This window comes from Vombatus ursinus, unplaced genomic scaffold, assembly GCF_900497805.2.
Source record: "Vombatus ursinus unplaced genomic scaffold, bare-nosed wombat genome assembly UNPS02015398.1, whole genome shotgun sequence".
NCBI lineage: Eukaryota > Metazoa > Chordata > Mammalia > Diprotodontia > Vombatidae > Vombatus > Vombatus ursinus.
In genome coordinates this window covers 68,270-83,185 of record NW_020955176.1, presented here as the reverse complement: position 1 = coordinate 83,185, position 14,916 = coordinate 68,270, and the positions used below count along the sequence as shown (strand labels likewise).

General features: G+C 41.8%; 1 protein-coding gene across 2 annotated transcripts in view; it reads left to right on the top strand.

Moving 5' to 3' along the window:
• The window catches only part of ZBTB16 (zinc finger and BTB domain containing 16), a 226,225-nt gene that overhangs the window by 152,967 nt on the left and 58,342 nt on the right, over positions 1 to 14,916 (top strand). For both annotated transcript variants that reach the window (XM_027847312.1, XM_027847313.1), the window contains exon 4: positions 11,000 to 11,086. In XM_027847312.1, coding sequence (XP_027703113.1) covers positions 11,000 to 11,086 — 87 coding nt within the window. The remainder of the gene's footprint in view (positions 1 to 10,999; positions 11,087 to 14,916) is intronic.

Sequence of the window (14,916 nt, the reverse complement as noted above, 5' to 3'; positions counted from 1 at the left end):
ACACACACACACACACACACACACACACACACACACCATAATCCAGCATTAAATGCTAGCAGAGGTCAGACTTTTCCCTCCCCCAGTGTTTTGGGGTTTTTTTTGGGGGGGGCTGACTTTATTCAGTTCCTTAGCTTTTGTCTGAATTGTTTCTGAGGTGCTGCCTTTCCCAGCTGATCATCAGACACCCCTTTACCCTCGATATACCTCCCTGTCACTTTGCCCCTCTCTCTTCCTAAATAAGGAAGACAGGTAGAAAATGACTAACTACAGCTTTGAGCTAGCAGAGACCTTAACATTCTCGTTTTAGAGATGAAATCATTGAAGCCCAGCCAGGTAAACTGACTTGTTTGTACACCTGGTCCAGCTGAGGAAGGCCAGTTCTCCTTGGGTATTGGGGGGGGAGGTGGGGTCCGGGAAGGAGTGGGGCGCTCTTCTCATTGCTGTCACCAGCTCTGCTTCCAATGGATTTCAGTTTCTTAATCATCATAACCCAATGCATTTATGTAAACGTTTATGTTTTTAGAATGCTGTTCACATAACTGACACCTATATGATGCTTTAAAGTTTCCAAAGCTTTTAATTATATATATTATCTCATTTGAGTCTCTCAATGGTTCTGTAAGACAGGCACTATAGTAATATTATTTCCATTATATGGATGAGGGAGCTGAGGATCAGAGAGGCTAAATGATTTAAGATCATAAGATTCTAGATTAAAGTTTAGTTAGATCTAGGTCTAACCCTCTCATTTTACAAATGAGGAAAACTGAAGCCCCCAAAAGTTAGAGGAATGCCTAGGGTCACACCGATTAAACATCAGAGGTAGAATTTGAATCCAGGTCTTTCTGACCTCGAATCCAACATTCTTATCTAACAGTCTCATCCTGTTTTCTCCATCCATTCTTTCCACGGAAGTGTATAGATTAGTAGAATAGGGACATGGTGTGAGAGAGAGGGCGTATTCCAGAACCACACATCCATGAGATCAGATTTTAGAATCAGATCACTTTAAGGGGATGGGAAGCACCTTCTAGAGATCATTTAATTCAGCTTCCTTGTTTTATGGAAAGGAAACTTCCATGTTCTCATTTAGCTATGCAGTATCCTTGTTCCATGGGGAGAGATGAGGAAACTTCTGTTTCTTTTTATCAGTGTAGACATTGAAATGCAGACCAGTGGTGATTGGCATGGGGTCCTGTCACCGGTCAGTGATGGAGCCAGAACTGGCCTAGTGTCCTCACCTCTAGAGCCAGAGTTTCCAGGGCCACATGGAAAGGAACATTAAATGCTTGATGAGTGATTGTTAACCTTATTAGGGAAGGGCTGGGGAGGTGAACTAATGAGAGGACCTTTCTTGGTTCAGAGGAGAGGGAGATAACCCCAGTTCCCAGTTTCCCCTCCCATATCACACTTTAGAACTGCCTTGGGTTCTAGCCAAGGACAAGGCCATTTTTTAAAGGGCAGTGGAAGGCCCTGAACTGGAAGAATGAGAGGCTCTGATGCCCCCTAGGGGCCAGTTGGGCAGTAGGTGTTGCCCTCCTTATCCCTGGCCAATTGGCCGAATGAGCCTGTATAGGTATTTGGGTCCTTCCTGAAGGAAGAAGGAGTTTGAAAAGCTCCTCCCATGTGTACTTTGTTCCTGTAGTTGTCTTCTCAGGTAGCAACACGCTGCTCACATTGGGGAAGGTATAGAAAGGGGTGTGCTGGTGTACCTCACTTTGCGCAACAGCTAGGTGGACTCATTGGATTGTGGGATCATAGACCCAAAGTTAAAAGGGGTCTCACAAGCTACCTAGTGCACAGAACTTGCCGAGTGAATCCAATGTTAGCTATTTGAATCACCTTTCAAGTGTACAAAGAGAATTCCTGAATCTTTTTTTTTCATAAAGAATGCTTTGTAAGTAAGGTAAATCTTGTCCCTTGCTTAATATGAGGAAATTCCTATTTTTGGCTATATGATTTGCTTAAAAGAGGGTACAATTGGCATATTTCATATGGGCTAAACATCCTGATTTCCTTTTCTTCAGTCTTTGTATAAGGAAATGGCAATATTTAACTTGGCAAAATATATCTTTCTTACATGTATGTGTATGTATATATATGTATATAGTAAATGTGTATGTGTATATAGTGGGGCATGATAACAGTCAGGACTTTGATGATAAGTTGGGATCAGGTTTGTTCTACTCGACCGCAGAAGGAAAAAGTAAGAGCAATGAATGGAAATTATGGAGGCAGATTTTAATTCAACATTAGGAAGTTTTTATTTACAATTAAAGGAGTCCAACAGTACAATAGGCTGATACAGGAACCTTCTCTTATTACTGTTGTGATGGTGCTTGTTGTTGTTGATGATAATAATGATGATGAAGACGACTTAACCGTCACTGGAGGTCCTCAGGTATGAGGGATGTTGTAGACTGATGCGGGTAGACCCATGCCTTGGGTAGGGCTTAGACTAGAACACCGGCAAAATCCTTTCTAACTCTGAGACTCTATGGGATAGAATCTAGAGACTGAAAGAGACTTGCATAAATCTTGGCTGTTACGTGTTTAAACTATTCTGGAAAGATAAGTGTCTTTCCTTTCCTTTCTTTTCCTTCAAAATCCATAAAGGAAGAACCCTAGCCTGAGAATGACTTGTGCACAGTATGGGTGAGGTGTTGTCAGACAGCAGTTTCATCTTTTTTTTTTTCTTGAGGGGCATTGATAATCTGTAGAGCATCCAGAAAAGGTCAGCCAGACCTATAAATCCTCAAGACTGACACATGAAGATCATTTGAAATACCAGGGAATATTTAATGAGCACCTCTTGACTGTCTTCAAAGATTTGAAGGGCTCTTGTTTGGAAGAGGAATTTAGCTTGTTCCATTTGGCCCCAGAAGGTAGATGGAGGAACAATAAGAAGTTGCAGAATGTTCGATAACTAATAATCAGAGCTGTCCAAAAGTGCATTAGGCTGCCTGATCATTGTGCCCTCTCCTGGGAGGTCTTCTAGGAAAGGTTGAGGTTCCTCATGATTCATATCCAGCATTTCTGCATAGCTGTCCAAAGAATAGGCAGTTCTACCCAGATTTGTTGGTAATTTTCTTTCTCCCAATCTTTATAATGATGGCTTCTAGTAGGTACCTGCCCCCTCATCTGATAGAGCTGGCCAGGTATTGCTAGACCAACTGTGACATCCCCAGGCCAACTAGTTTATTATATTGGGATTGACAAGCTTTGGCAAGAGTGTTTCCCAAGACAGATAGAGGTCACCTTTTCCACAGACAAAATTTAGTGCCGTGGTAGGGAGGAGATCTCTGAGAAGGAAAATGAAACGGCTCTGGAGAAGAAGGTGCACCTAACCCACCCTGAGAGAAAATTAGGAGAGGTGTGGTTTAGAAGGGGGTGATGATTTAGAAGAATTCCCTGACTCCATAAGCACACAGTGCCCCCACCCTTTGCCCATCCCTACAAAGGAAGGAAGGGAAGGAAATAAGCATTCGTTAAGCGCCTGCTCTGTGTCCCGCCATTGTACTAAAGCACTTTTACAAATATTACTTCCTTTGCTACACTACCCAGGTTGAAGCCTTCCTGTCATTTAGAGTCTGATACAAGTCCTTCTTCCTGTTCATTCAACCCCTCCCTGCCTGCTATGGCCACAGGAAAAACAGACCTCTTGTGGCCCAAAGGCTGAGAAAGTCAGGCTTATGATTGAAGTTACAATTGAGGAATGATAGTTGGAGAGAGTTTCCCTCTGCCCCTCCCCAGCATTTTGCTTATGTCCCTTGGTGGGATGGGAAGGACGTAGATATAGCTATCCCTGAGCTATGTCCTTGGATCTCTGCTTGCCCTGGGCGGGAGTATGAGAGCCCTGCAGGGGTGGGGTGGGATTGGGGGGGGGGCGGGAAGCTGCCTCCATGTCCATATGTACAAATCTGTTCAGCTGTCAGGACCTCCCTCTTTTCCCCCCTCCCTCTTTTCCCCATTGATGTTTTATAAATGTATTAGCAGCTGAATGATGTCACCGTAATGCATTTTGGGAATAGCCATGTGGTTTATACACACTTGAGTTGTTTTGAATGCAAACCTGACATCATACTGAAGGCAGCAGAGAACAACATATGCACAGTAAACAGGCAGAGACTGTCTTATTGATTAACAGATGAGACCTCTATTATCGATCAAAGCTTGGCGAGAAAATTTATCACTTTTAATTTCAGGGCTGCCAAATATTTCTGCCTCTGAGCCAGCCGTTAAGAAGACAATTTAAAGGTGAATAGATCCTTTCTGAGAGAGGATGGAACTCCATCTCTGGCTTTTCAGCATCTTTTATTTCCAATCACCCCTTCTTGCTTTTTGGTTGACCCTGGACTGGGAGAGAGGAAACCATAACCCCCCCCCCAACACACACACACATGCAGGAGTATACAACAAAGTCTTCTTTTAGGGGTGGGTGGGAAGGAGAAGAAATGTAGAAACCTGGTGAATGGAGGTGGGGCAGCTTAGATCTGTGGCATCCATGATGTGGACACCCATCCATATTTCTTGTCTGAATCAAGTTGGGTGCGGTAGGGGGAACTTTTGAGTCAAGCCAAGTGCGGTCAGATGCAGGTGGAGCCAGCTACCTCTCTGAGAGTGTATCTGTGCTCATCTATTTTTATCATCATCCAGCTTGTCTAGTAGTGCACGTCCTGGCCTTCATTGCCTTTCTTTCTCATTCTCTCTCTCCCTGTGGCATTTCAGCTAGAAGCTCGATGGATATTTTCTAAGAACTCACTCCCTTATCCTTGCCCCTCCGCGTCTCTGTGTTGCATCCTGGAATGTTGGTTCCTGCCATTCAGTTTTAGGGCATGAGTTGTAGTGGACGTTATCTCATCAGGCGGCCCATTCCTCAGCTTCTGTGCTATCCTCCTTCCCACTCTGCCATCTTTCTAAAAGGCATGGTAGGAACTGAAGAAAGGAGTGTTGTTAAAATCCACTCCATTCCTAGTCTGTTGAAAGTCACTGACAGTTAATGAGACTGGGGAGACCTTCTTTCTGTAGTGCAGCAGTCGTTTCATCCGGCTTCTTTCAAAGGCCAGCCCTGGTTTTTTTCTGTGCTGAGCAGCCCCATTTATTGGGTCACTTTGGGATTTCTATTGTAAACTGATGAAAAATAGCCCTGGCCTGGTTCTGTACATAAGCATGAATTGGAACTGCTTTGGCATTTCCCATTCTGTGAAAAGTTTCTTGGCTTTTTTCTGGTTGTTGATGTAAGAGCTTTCCACAGCAAGCACTGAGCCCCTAGACTCAGAAGGGACTTTGATAATTAAAGATAATTATTGTTATCTTTATTGCCCCAATGCCATACATATACCAACTTACCTATAGGTTTGCATATAGGACTCTAGGAGGTCACTGGGTTCATCCCCCTGCCTCCAGGCAGAAATGAGCCTAAAACACCCCAGACACATGAGAATCTTCTTTATTTTTAAAGTTCAAAAAAGGAGATTTCCAGATTTTCTGGGGTGACCAGCCCAGTGTTTTAGCAGAACTTTGATACTTGGGAATCTTTCCCTTATCTAACCTAAACCCTTCGATGTTGTAGTTTAAGCTAGTTTCTATTCAGTTCAGTAAACATTTATTGAGCACCTGATATATGGGTCCATTCTTGTGGTGGCTGCTATGGGAGATGACATAGCCCCTTCCCTCAAGGGACTTGTTCTGTTACCTCCAATATTATATCACTCTGGACCTCTCCTTTGCACTTACCATGTTCTGTCTTGTATTATATTTATTGCTGTATATGTCTTAAACTTCTTGTTAGATTGTAAGCATCTTGAGGACAGGAACTGTTGTTTTTATCTTTGTATTCCAATGTCTGCCGTTTTGCCTTGTTGATAGTAGGTACTTAAATGGTATTTGCTGAATTTAATTTAATCTTGTCCCTCCTTCTCAGGCTTCTGTACTTTTATCCATGCCATACTCCATGCCAAGAATGGCTTCTGCCTCCATCTTTTCTACCAGATGACATCCTTTTCCTACTTCAGTATCCGGGTTAGGTGCTGCCTCCTCTGTGATATCTTCCTAGGTCCCCTTATTTAAGAGTATTTTTCTTTCAGTAAATCTCTCTGAATACTCTGACCTCTTCTGTTCACTTAACAATTTTCTAACTTATAGTTACTTGTGTAGAGTTCATCTTCCCTGCTAGAATGTAAGCTCCTTGAGGGCAAGGACTCTTATTTTCTTCTTTGCAGACCTTAAGCCACTACATGAATATTTGTTGTTGTTCAGTTGCTTCAGTAATATCTGACTCTTTGTGACCCCGTTTAGATTTTTTTTTTGCAAAGATAATGGAGTAGTTTGCCATTTCCTTCTCCAACTCATTTTATAGAAGAGAAACTGAGGCAAACAGGGTTAAGTGACTTGTTCAGGGTCACACAGCTAGTAAGTGTATGAGGCCAGATTTGAACTCAGGAAGATTAATCTTCCTGACTACAAGCTCAGCATTCTATCCACGTGCCATCTAGCTGCCCACATAAATATTAGCTATTATTATTCAGTTATCATGATCTTTATTGCCCCAGTGTGATACCTATAACAAGTGCTTAATTTGTTTGTTGATTGAAACAATTCACCTAACACTGATCAAGTACTTGCTGTTTTCACAGCCCTATGCTTAAGCACTAGAGTGATTCGATTTAGTACGGGAATGAGGTCTAGACACTTGTACCAAAAGTGATAACATACAGTTTTTGGCCTAGAAAGGATGTTAATTTAATTAGAGGGTTACAAAACAAAATACTTTGTGAGAACTAGAGGATCTGGTTGTTACTGACGGAGAGAGAGAGAGATCAAGAAGAGTTTCATGAAGGAGGTGGCATTTGGGTTGGGTGTTAAGGGACTGATGAAAATTTAAAGGGTGGAAGAGGTAGAGGAAGATCATTCCAGCCACAGGGCGTGGCATTGGACAAAGGTCCAGAGATAGGTAAATTCAGGGAGTGCATGGGAGGCAATGATCAGTTCGGTTTGGATAGAGGATTGTTAAGCAGAAGAGTGACATGATTGGTTCTATGAGTCTGTCAGCCACGTGATTGATAGGAATAGGCAGAGACTGGAGTTGGACCGGCTTTGTTAGGAGGCTGTTGCAGTGTAGATGGCCATGAGGTAGTGTAGAGGCAATAAAGTTGTGGCAAGGGAGGAGGGAGGAGGCCAAAGTGAGAGATGTGATGAAGTTGGAATATACAGGACTTGATGGAGAAGGACATGGCAAACGGCTCCAGCATCTTTGCAAGGAAAACCCCTAATGAGTCACAAAGAGTTGGATACAACTGAAAAACAACCAAACAACAAGGTTGAAATAAAGTCTTTTCTTTTTGGGTAGTGGCTATGTCCAAAAGTTGGTTATACTTTGTAAAATAGTTGGCCAACACGTATTTGTTCAGTATTTAACCCTATGCTAGGCACTGTAGGATATGTAGAAGTATGTGGCATATTCATTGCCTCAAGGAGCTTGTAGACAGCCAGTGGACCGGCTCATCAGAACACGTAATGACTCTCTATTTTATCAAATCAAAATGCCTCATCCAGCCTGATCTTCAAGGCCTTTCGACAGTGGCTGCTCCCGACTTACCAAGAGCATTTTTACATAGGTCTCTAACAAGACTTGTTTGCCGTAGGCCTTGAACTCCACCCCTGAGTCTCCTAGCTTTCACCTTATCTTGCCATGGTCTAGGCCTTTATGGTCTTCTCTCCATGCAATCTCATGTGCTCCCCTTTCCAGTACTCCTTAATTGCTGTATTCTCTCATTAGAATGTAATCTCCTTGAGGGTAGGTACGGTCTTACATGCTTATGTTTGTATTCTTACTGCTTAGCGCAGTGCCTAGCACATAGTAAGAGCTAATTAGTGCTCTGTTGAAGCATCAAGAACATTTAAGTGTTGAACTGTGCACTACTGACTAAGAACATAATAGGTGATCATAGGAGAGCTAATGGTGAACTGGAGTTCATGGAGGAGGCTTTATGAAAGAGGTGGGATTGAACTGGGCTTTGAAAGGTGTCTGTGACTTAGATTGGCAGAGGGGGCATTTGAGTTAGGGCAATACCAAGAGCCAAAACAAGCTAACAATAATGAGCATGCTATGCAAGGTCCGGGTGTAGGGGTTGGGAGTGAGGAGAGACAGCATACTGTGGTGGGAAGACCATTAGAAAAGAAAGACCTATTAAGGCCAGATTCCTGATCCTGGCATTTAAGTCCAATCCTGCTCCAACTATGGTTCTAGCCTTATCTCACATCACTCACCGTTACCTAATCTGTACTTCAGCCAAACTGGCCTATTCACCATTCCCCAGGTCTGCCCCATCTTCTTCATCACCTTTATTTCTGCCCTGTGTCTTGAATGCCCCTTAATATTTGCCTATTGAAATTATTCCTATCCTCCCACTCTGACCAGAAGTAGACTCTCTCCCATGAATATCATCTTATTGGTATCTTGGTACCATGTTCAATTTGGGAACATATCTTCTCTTCGCTCTTGGTTTGTTTGATCCTTGAGGCAAAGTCTGTGTACTGAGTAAGCTTTGAAAATTATATGTCCCTGCATTTGAAAATTGCCTCTTCATGGTGTGCTAACCATCATAGACTACACCTTCAGGTACAGTGTGGCTGATCACAAAATGAATACCTATGTGCCATGAAGAATGCCATTTTCTATCTTCAAAAATATGTTCACTTATATCATTTCTCGTACATTAAGGAGCTGTCTAGTTTGCCAACCTTTTGTTCTATCTTTGCCTTGAGGGAAGATGCCTTTGAATTTTTCCCAACACCTAGTATAGTTCTCTGCTCCTAGACAGATAATAAAGGTTTGTTGAATTAATTATTTAGCTTGTAACCTTGGGCGATTTACCTAACATCTCTGGGCCTCAGTTTCCTCATCTGTAAAATGAGACTCAGTAGCTGGACTCCATGAAATCTAAAGTCCTTTCCAGTACAGGAAGTCTATTATTCTATGACCCTACATTTATTAAGCCTAGAAAAGTTGATGATCTTCAAATATTTGAAAACCTATACTATGGCAGAGGGATTGGAGTTGTTCTTCTTTTGTATGAGATCAGAAGTAAGTAAGAGTAGGCAGAAGCTGCAGAGAAATAGAGATTTAGATTTTGATGGGAGGAAAACCAACTGAATAGCTTGAGTTTTCCAAAAGTTGATCGGTCAGCCTCAGGAGGTCGAGGGAGGCTGGATGACTGTCACTTGTCAGGAATTTTGTAGAGTGATTCATATTCAGCAGTGAGTTGATCTAGGTGTTCACTGACGTTCCTTCCGGTTCTAAAATCCCATTTTCCTCTAAGACCAGACCTGTCTTGAGTTGAGGAGTCTGTTGAAGAATAAGGTAAATTGAAATTGGGCAAGTTGGTGGGACTAGATTATGAAAGAACTTGGAAGTCAAGCAGAAGAATTTGGACATTATGCGGTGGGAAGCCACAATAAGGTTCTTGAGCAGGGAAGGGACATGAAAAAAGTATTATGTAAGAAACATTCAATGTCTAGGGCAGTTTCACTGTCTAGGATCTTAAAGAAAAAGAGACTAGAGGTAGCTGGAGTAACTTAGATGTGATGTGATGAGAGCCTAGGAACCAGTATAGGGGCCATAGATATGGAAAAGAGGGGAGTGAATCTGAGAGACATTTGCAGGAAGAAATACCAGGTTTTGACAGATGATATATATGATTGCCCATTACAGACTTGAAGACTGTTAACCAGATAGCTCAGGGAACATTCACTGCTTTTTATATTTGTGTGCTGATGTTGTTGTCTGATGTCCTCCTGTCGGTAATTCCTGGTTCCCCAGAAGTTATAAGTTGAGGATACTTGGGTTGGAGGGCCGTGAACCTGAGCTGTTTCCTTCTTGCTGTCTGTTGCTCCCATATACCCACTGACTTGAGGGCCCTGCTCCTTGCTTCTTTCTTGGCTACCCATCTGGACAAGTGTCTTGTTATTCTGGGTGAAAGGTTAAGATGCAGATAGGTCCCCGAATCTCTCCTAGAGAAAGAAGAGGCCAGCTAGTTCTTATTAAGGTTTTCAAAACATTAGGGGCAGTGGGCAGCTTGTCCCTGTGTTCTACCTTCATGCACTCACTCATTCATTTGATAAATAATTGTTAAGTACATATTATGTTTCCTCTACTGAAAGATTTAGAATGATTTTAGATCTTTAGTAATCTTTAGAAAGATTGCTGAAAAATTTTAGTAAGGCCTAGATGAGAACACGCTCAGGTATTAAGGTGTAATGGTAACTACACTGAACTAAGTTATAAAATCTGGCTTCTTTTCTCAACTTTGTCATTGCCAGACTGTGTGGCTTTTTCAGTAAGTCACTGAATTTCACTGGCCCTTCCATTTCCTCATTTACAAAACGAAGGGGCTGGGCTAAATGATCCTTGAAGTTTTTTTTTTTAGCTCTGACCTTCAATGTGTAGATAATAGTGATGATGATGATAATAATTAGCATTTATATAGTGCTTTAAAGTTTACAAGACACTTTATAAATATTATCTCATTTTATCTTCACAACAGCCCTATGAGGCAGGTGCTATTTTTATCCCCATTTTACAGATGAGAAAACTTAGGCAGATAGGCCAGATTACTTACCTAGGGTCACTCAGCTAGAGTTTTGTCTGAGACGGAATTTGAGTTCAGGACTTTCTGACTTCGGGTGCAGGGTTCTATCTATTGCACCAGTAATTTAAAAAAAAAACCAAAAAATAAAAACAAAACAATTGCAATTCTGAGATTCTTTATGATAAAGACATGAGAATTAAAAATGGGTTACCATGAGAATTTAAGGGAGAGATTGGTTCCTTAGTTCCTCCAGGATTTAGGTACCCTTCCTTCAGTAGCTCGAGCAGAAGTGGTCAGTACATCCCTTTCCATTCTCCCATACTCCTCCTTCTGGACCCTAGCCCAGGGCACTGGAGTTCCCAATGGTATGTGGCTGTTGCTGTAATTCACTTCCCTTTTCTTTGCAGCTGGTGCCAAAGCCTTCGTCTGTGATCAGTGTGGTGCCCAGTTCTCTAAGGAGGATGCACTGGAGACACACAGACAAACACACACAGGTGAGGTGATGTCTCTGTGTTTCTAAAGGGATGGATGGGACTGATTGATCTTGAGGGCATCCAGTTGAACAAGTGTGACTTCAGAGAGAAGGGGATGAGTGTCTTTTGTCATTCCCTAATTGCAACCTTGACTTTGCCTCAGTCTACTCATTGGCATCTTGGGAATATCTATGACTTGCCTTTTTGATGACCATGCCAGGTCAGGCCCCATGTTCTGTCCAGTCTAGCATTCATATTTTGACAGGGTCACCCAGAGACCTTCTCTGGAAGCACACAGGAGGTACTTTACATGGCAAAGACTTCAGAAACAAACAAACAAAAAAAAAAGGCCTTCAGAAACATAGAGATTGTAGGAATCATTGATTTAGAGCTGGAAAAGATCTTAGAGGTCATTAAGTCCAATCTTCTCACTTTACAGATGAGGACACTGAGTTTCAGAGTAGTTAAATGAGTTGCCTGTGGTTACATAGATAGGAAATCACAGAGGTAGAACTTGAACTTGGGTCCTCTCACTCCATATCTAGCATTCTTTCAGCTGTGCTATATAACTCACTATACCTGACTTCCTTTACTTTCCCTGTTAGGGATCACTCATCTCTGAATTTGTCTAAATGTTTGAACCATCTTAAGACTACACACAATATTTCAAGTCTTGGGAATGAATGAAATGGATCAAGATCTAAAATTGATCCTTCATAAAACATTTATAAGGCCTACTATGTGCTAGGTAGTGGGGATAAAATAGTCCTTATCCTCTGTTGTAAGCAAGAGGGCTTTTGATTCAAAAGGGAGAAAACGGCCAATTGCCCTAATGCTACCCAGTTTTTTATATAGTGCCTCCCACAGGCCTTGAGTGCCTCATTGTCTGCCATTTGGGAGGAAAGAGCTTTTGTAGCCAAGCTGCTTTCTTAGCTCGGGTACCGCTCTCTACAAGAGGGAACTGAGGCTGCCCAGGAGGAAGAAGCTGATTGGCCAAGGTCATTAACACCAGGCATCCCTGCTGGGTCTCCGGGCAGCTGGGTCACTGTTTCCATCAGTAGACTATATGTGCAAGTGAGAAAGAACCCCATGCCCTTCCCATAGGGAAAGCCAGCCTGCCAAACTGTGAGCCCCATTTAAGCAAGTGGGCTTAATTTGGTTCATTTGAAAGGAAGTATGAAGCTTGAAGAGGGTGAGCTGTCTGTGAGAGGATGTGCTATACATTAGAAAGAGTAATAGACTTAAAAATTAGCACACCTGAGCTCAAATCCTGGTTTTTGTCTTTTATATACTATATAAGCTTAGACAAGTTATTTGAACTCTATTTCTTCATCTAGAAGTAACTTGTGTTACTTACCTCACAGAGGTGTCTGTAAAGCATTTTCTAATTATGAAACTCTACATTGATGTCAGCTATTTTTCTGGCATTATTGTTTAAGACTTAGGGGAGGGAAGGAGGAGGACACTTAGGCTGTTTCATGACTACATAGCCATAGACTGAGAGATATAGGTTTCAGTAATACCCAGATTTTAGAGGATTTATAGGGGCAGCTCAGTGGCTCGGTTGATAGAGTGCTGGGCCTAAAGTCAGGAAGACCTGAGTTCAAGTGTGGCCTCAGACACTTATTAGCTGTGGGACCCTAGACAGGTCACTTAACCCTGTTTGCCTCAGTTCCTCATCTTAAAAAGATCTGGAGAAGGAAATGGCAAACCATTCCAGTATCTTTGCCAAGAAAACCCCCAAATGGGGTCACAGAGTCGGATCCACTGAAATGACTGAACAGCAACAAAAGATTTATAAGGCTAGTAAAGCAGTCCTCTGCTGAACTCAAGTAGAAATAAGGCCACTAATCCATACATAAGGATCTCCATCTGTGGCATGTTGACTTAAATCTAATATTATTTGTTTTATTCCATTTTTATTTTGCTAAATAAAATATTTGCCAATTACAATCGAATCTGGATCATACCCATTTGGGATACAATGGACAGGCCATGTGGTTGAGGCTTCTGGTCTAAATGATTTTAATAGCCCTCAAATTGGTTTTCCTGCTTTCAGGGTTTTCTCTCTCCGGTCTTCTTGAGAGTAGGGATTGTTTTCATTCTTTTTATTTGTGTCTTAGTGCTTAGCACAGTGCCTAGAACATAGTAGGCACTTAATAACTATTTGTTGATTGATTGATTGATCATCCACTCATCTGCCAGAATCATCTTTGGGAGGCACAGGTCTCACCCTAACACAAGTGAGCACTTGTTCAGAGGCCCTCTAAGATAAAATACAAACTTCTCAGACCAGCATTGCAGGCCCTTGGTAATCTGACTCTTGCCTACTTCTCCAGCCTTATTGCAGCCTGTTCTCTAGGCAGACTAGAAGGGTCTGTCTTTGACCTTCGTACCTTTCCGCAGGATGTTTCCTGTACCTCGGATGTGTACTCTCTGTCTACCAGGATCCTCAGCTTCCTCTAAGATGTAGTTTGGGTCCTTTCTTTTCCAGAAAATCTTGTTTGACCTCCCTCCCCAACAATTGTTAAATGTTCTCTCCAGACATATGCTAGAGCCAGCTTAACCAGCTCGAGAGCAGATTGTTAAATTTTCAGTGTGAGCATTTACACTTTGGGAATTAGCATATGCTACAAATCAGGGCTCGATTTGTTGATTATCTAAACTTAAGAAAGTGATGGAGAAAATGTTAATAATAGAGATTAAACTTAAAAATGTGTAACGCATAATTTTCCCCCTGGAGAGCTGGTTGTTAAATGTTTACTAGCATACCCCTGATTCTCTCTTTCCTCAATTACTTTGTCTTATATTTTTCTGTGTATATATGTAATCCCCTGGTAGACTGCAGACTCCTTAAACGTGAAGACTGTCTTTATGTCCCCAGCACCAGGCACAGTGCCTTATATGTCATAGGCACTTAAATGAATAAATGGTATATTAGAACAGAGATGTTAAACTTGCAGCCAGCCAGGTACTGGCAGAGTTCCTAAAGGCACAACCCGAATCAGATTAAAATACAGTTTGAAAATGTTTAACAAAATAAATGGGAGCAGCTAGATGGCACAGGGGAGAGAATGCCCAGCCTGGAGTCAGGAAGACCTGAATTAAAATCTGGCCTCAGATACTTACTAGCTGTGTGACCCTGGGCAGGTCACTGAAACCTGTTTGCCTCAGTTTCCTCACCTGTCAAATGAGCTGGAGAAGGAAATGGCAAACCACTCCAGTATCTTTTTTGCCAAGAAAACTCCAAATGGGGTCATGAAGAGTTGGATACAACCGAAAAATGACTGAACAGCATCAAACAAAATAAGTAATATTAATTTGTTGTTTTCTAAGTCTGAGTTTGACACTTTTGTGTTGGAGCACTGGTATCAGGAGTCACGCCTGGCTTATAGTCTCAGCACTGCTACTCATTAGTATTATGGCTTTTGACAAATCATGTCACTAATTTGGATCTCAGTTTTATCAGACTGAGGGATTGGATTTGATGATCTCTTGGGTCCCCATGGGAACATTGACTCCTCTGTGGTCTATGGAATAACTACCAAAGCCTACTGAGTTGGTCATAGAGTTGGTCATGGTTATCTTAAGGTCATTTTTTTCCATTTCCCCCAGTACCCAAGAAAAATTCTTTTTAAAAAAATTTTTAAAAAATTAATTTATTTTTCATTTTCAATATTCACTTCCATAAGATTTTGAATTTTAATTTTTCTCCCTCTCCCCAAGATGGCATGCAATCTGATATAGGCTGTACATGTATATTCACATATATTCACATTAGTCATGTTATAAAGAAGAATTAGAATCAATGGGAGGAACCACGAGAAAGAAGAAACAAAACAAAACAACCC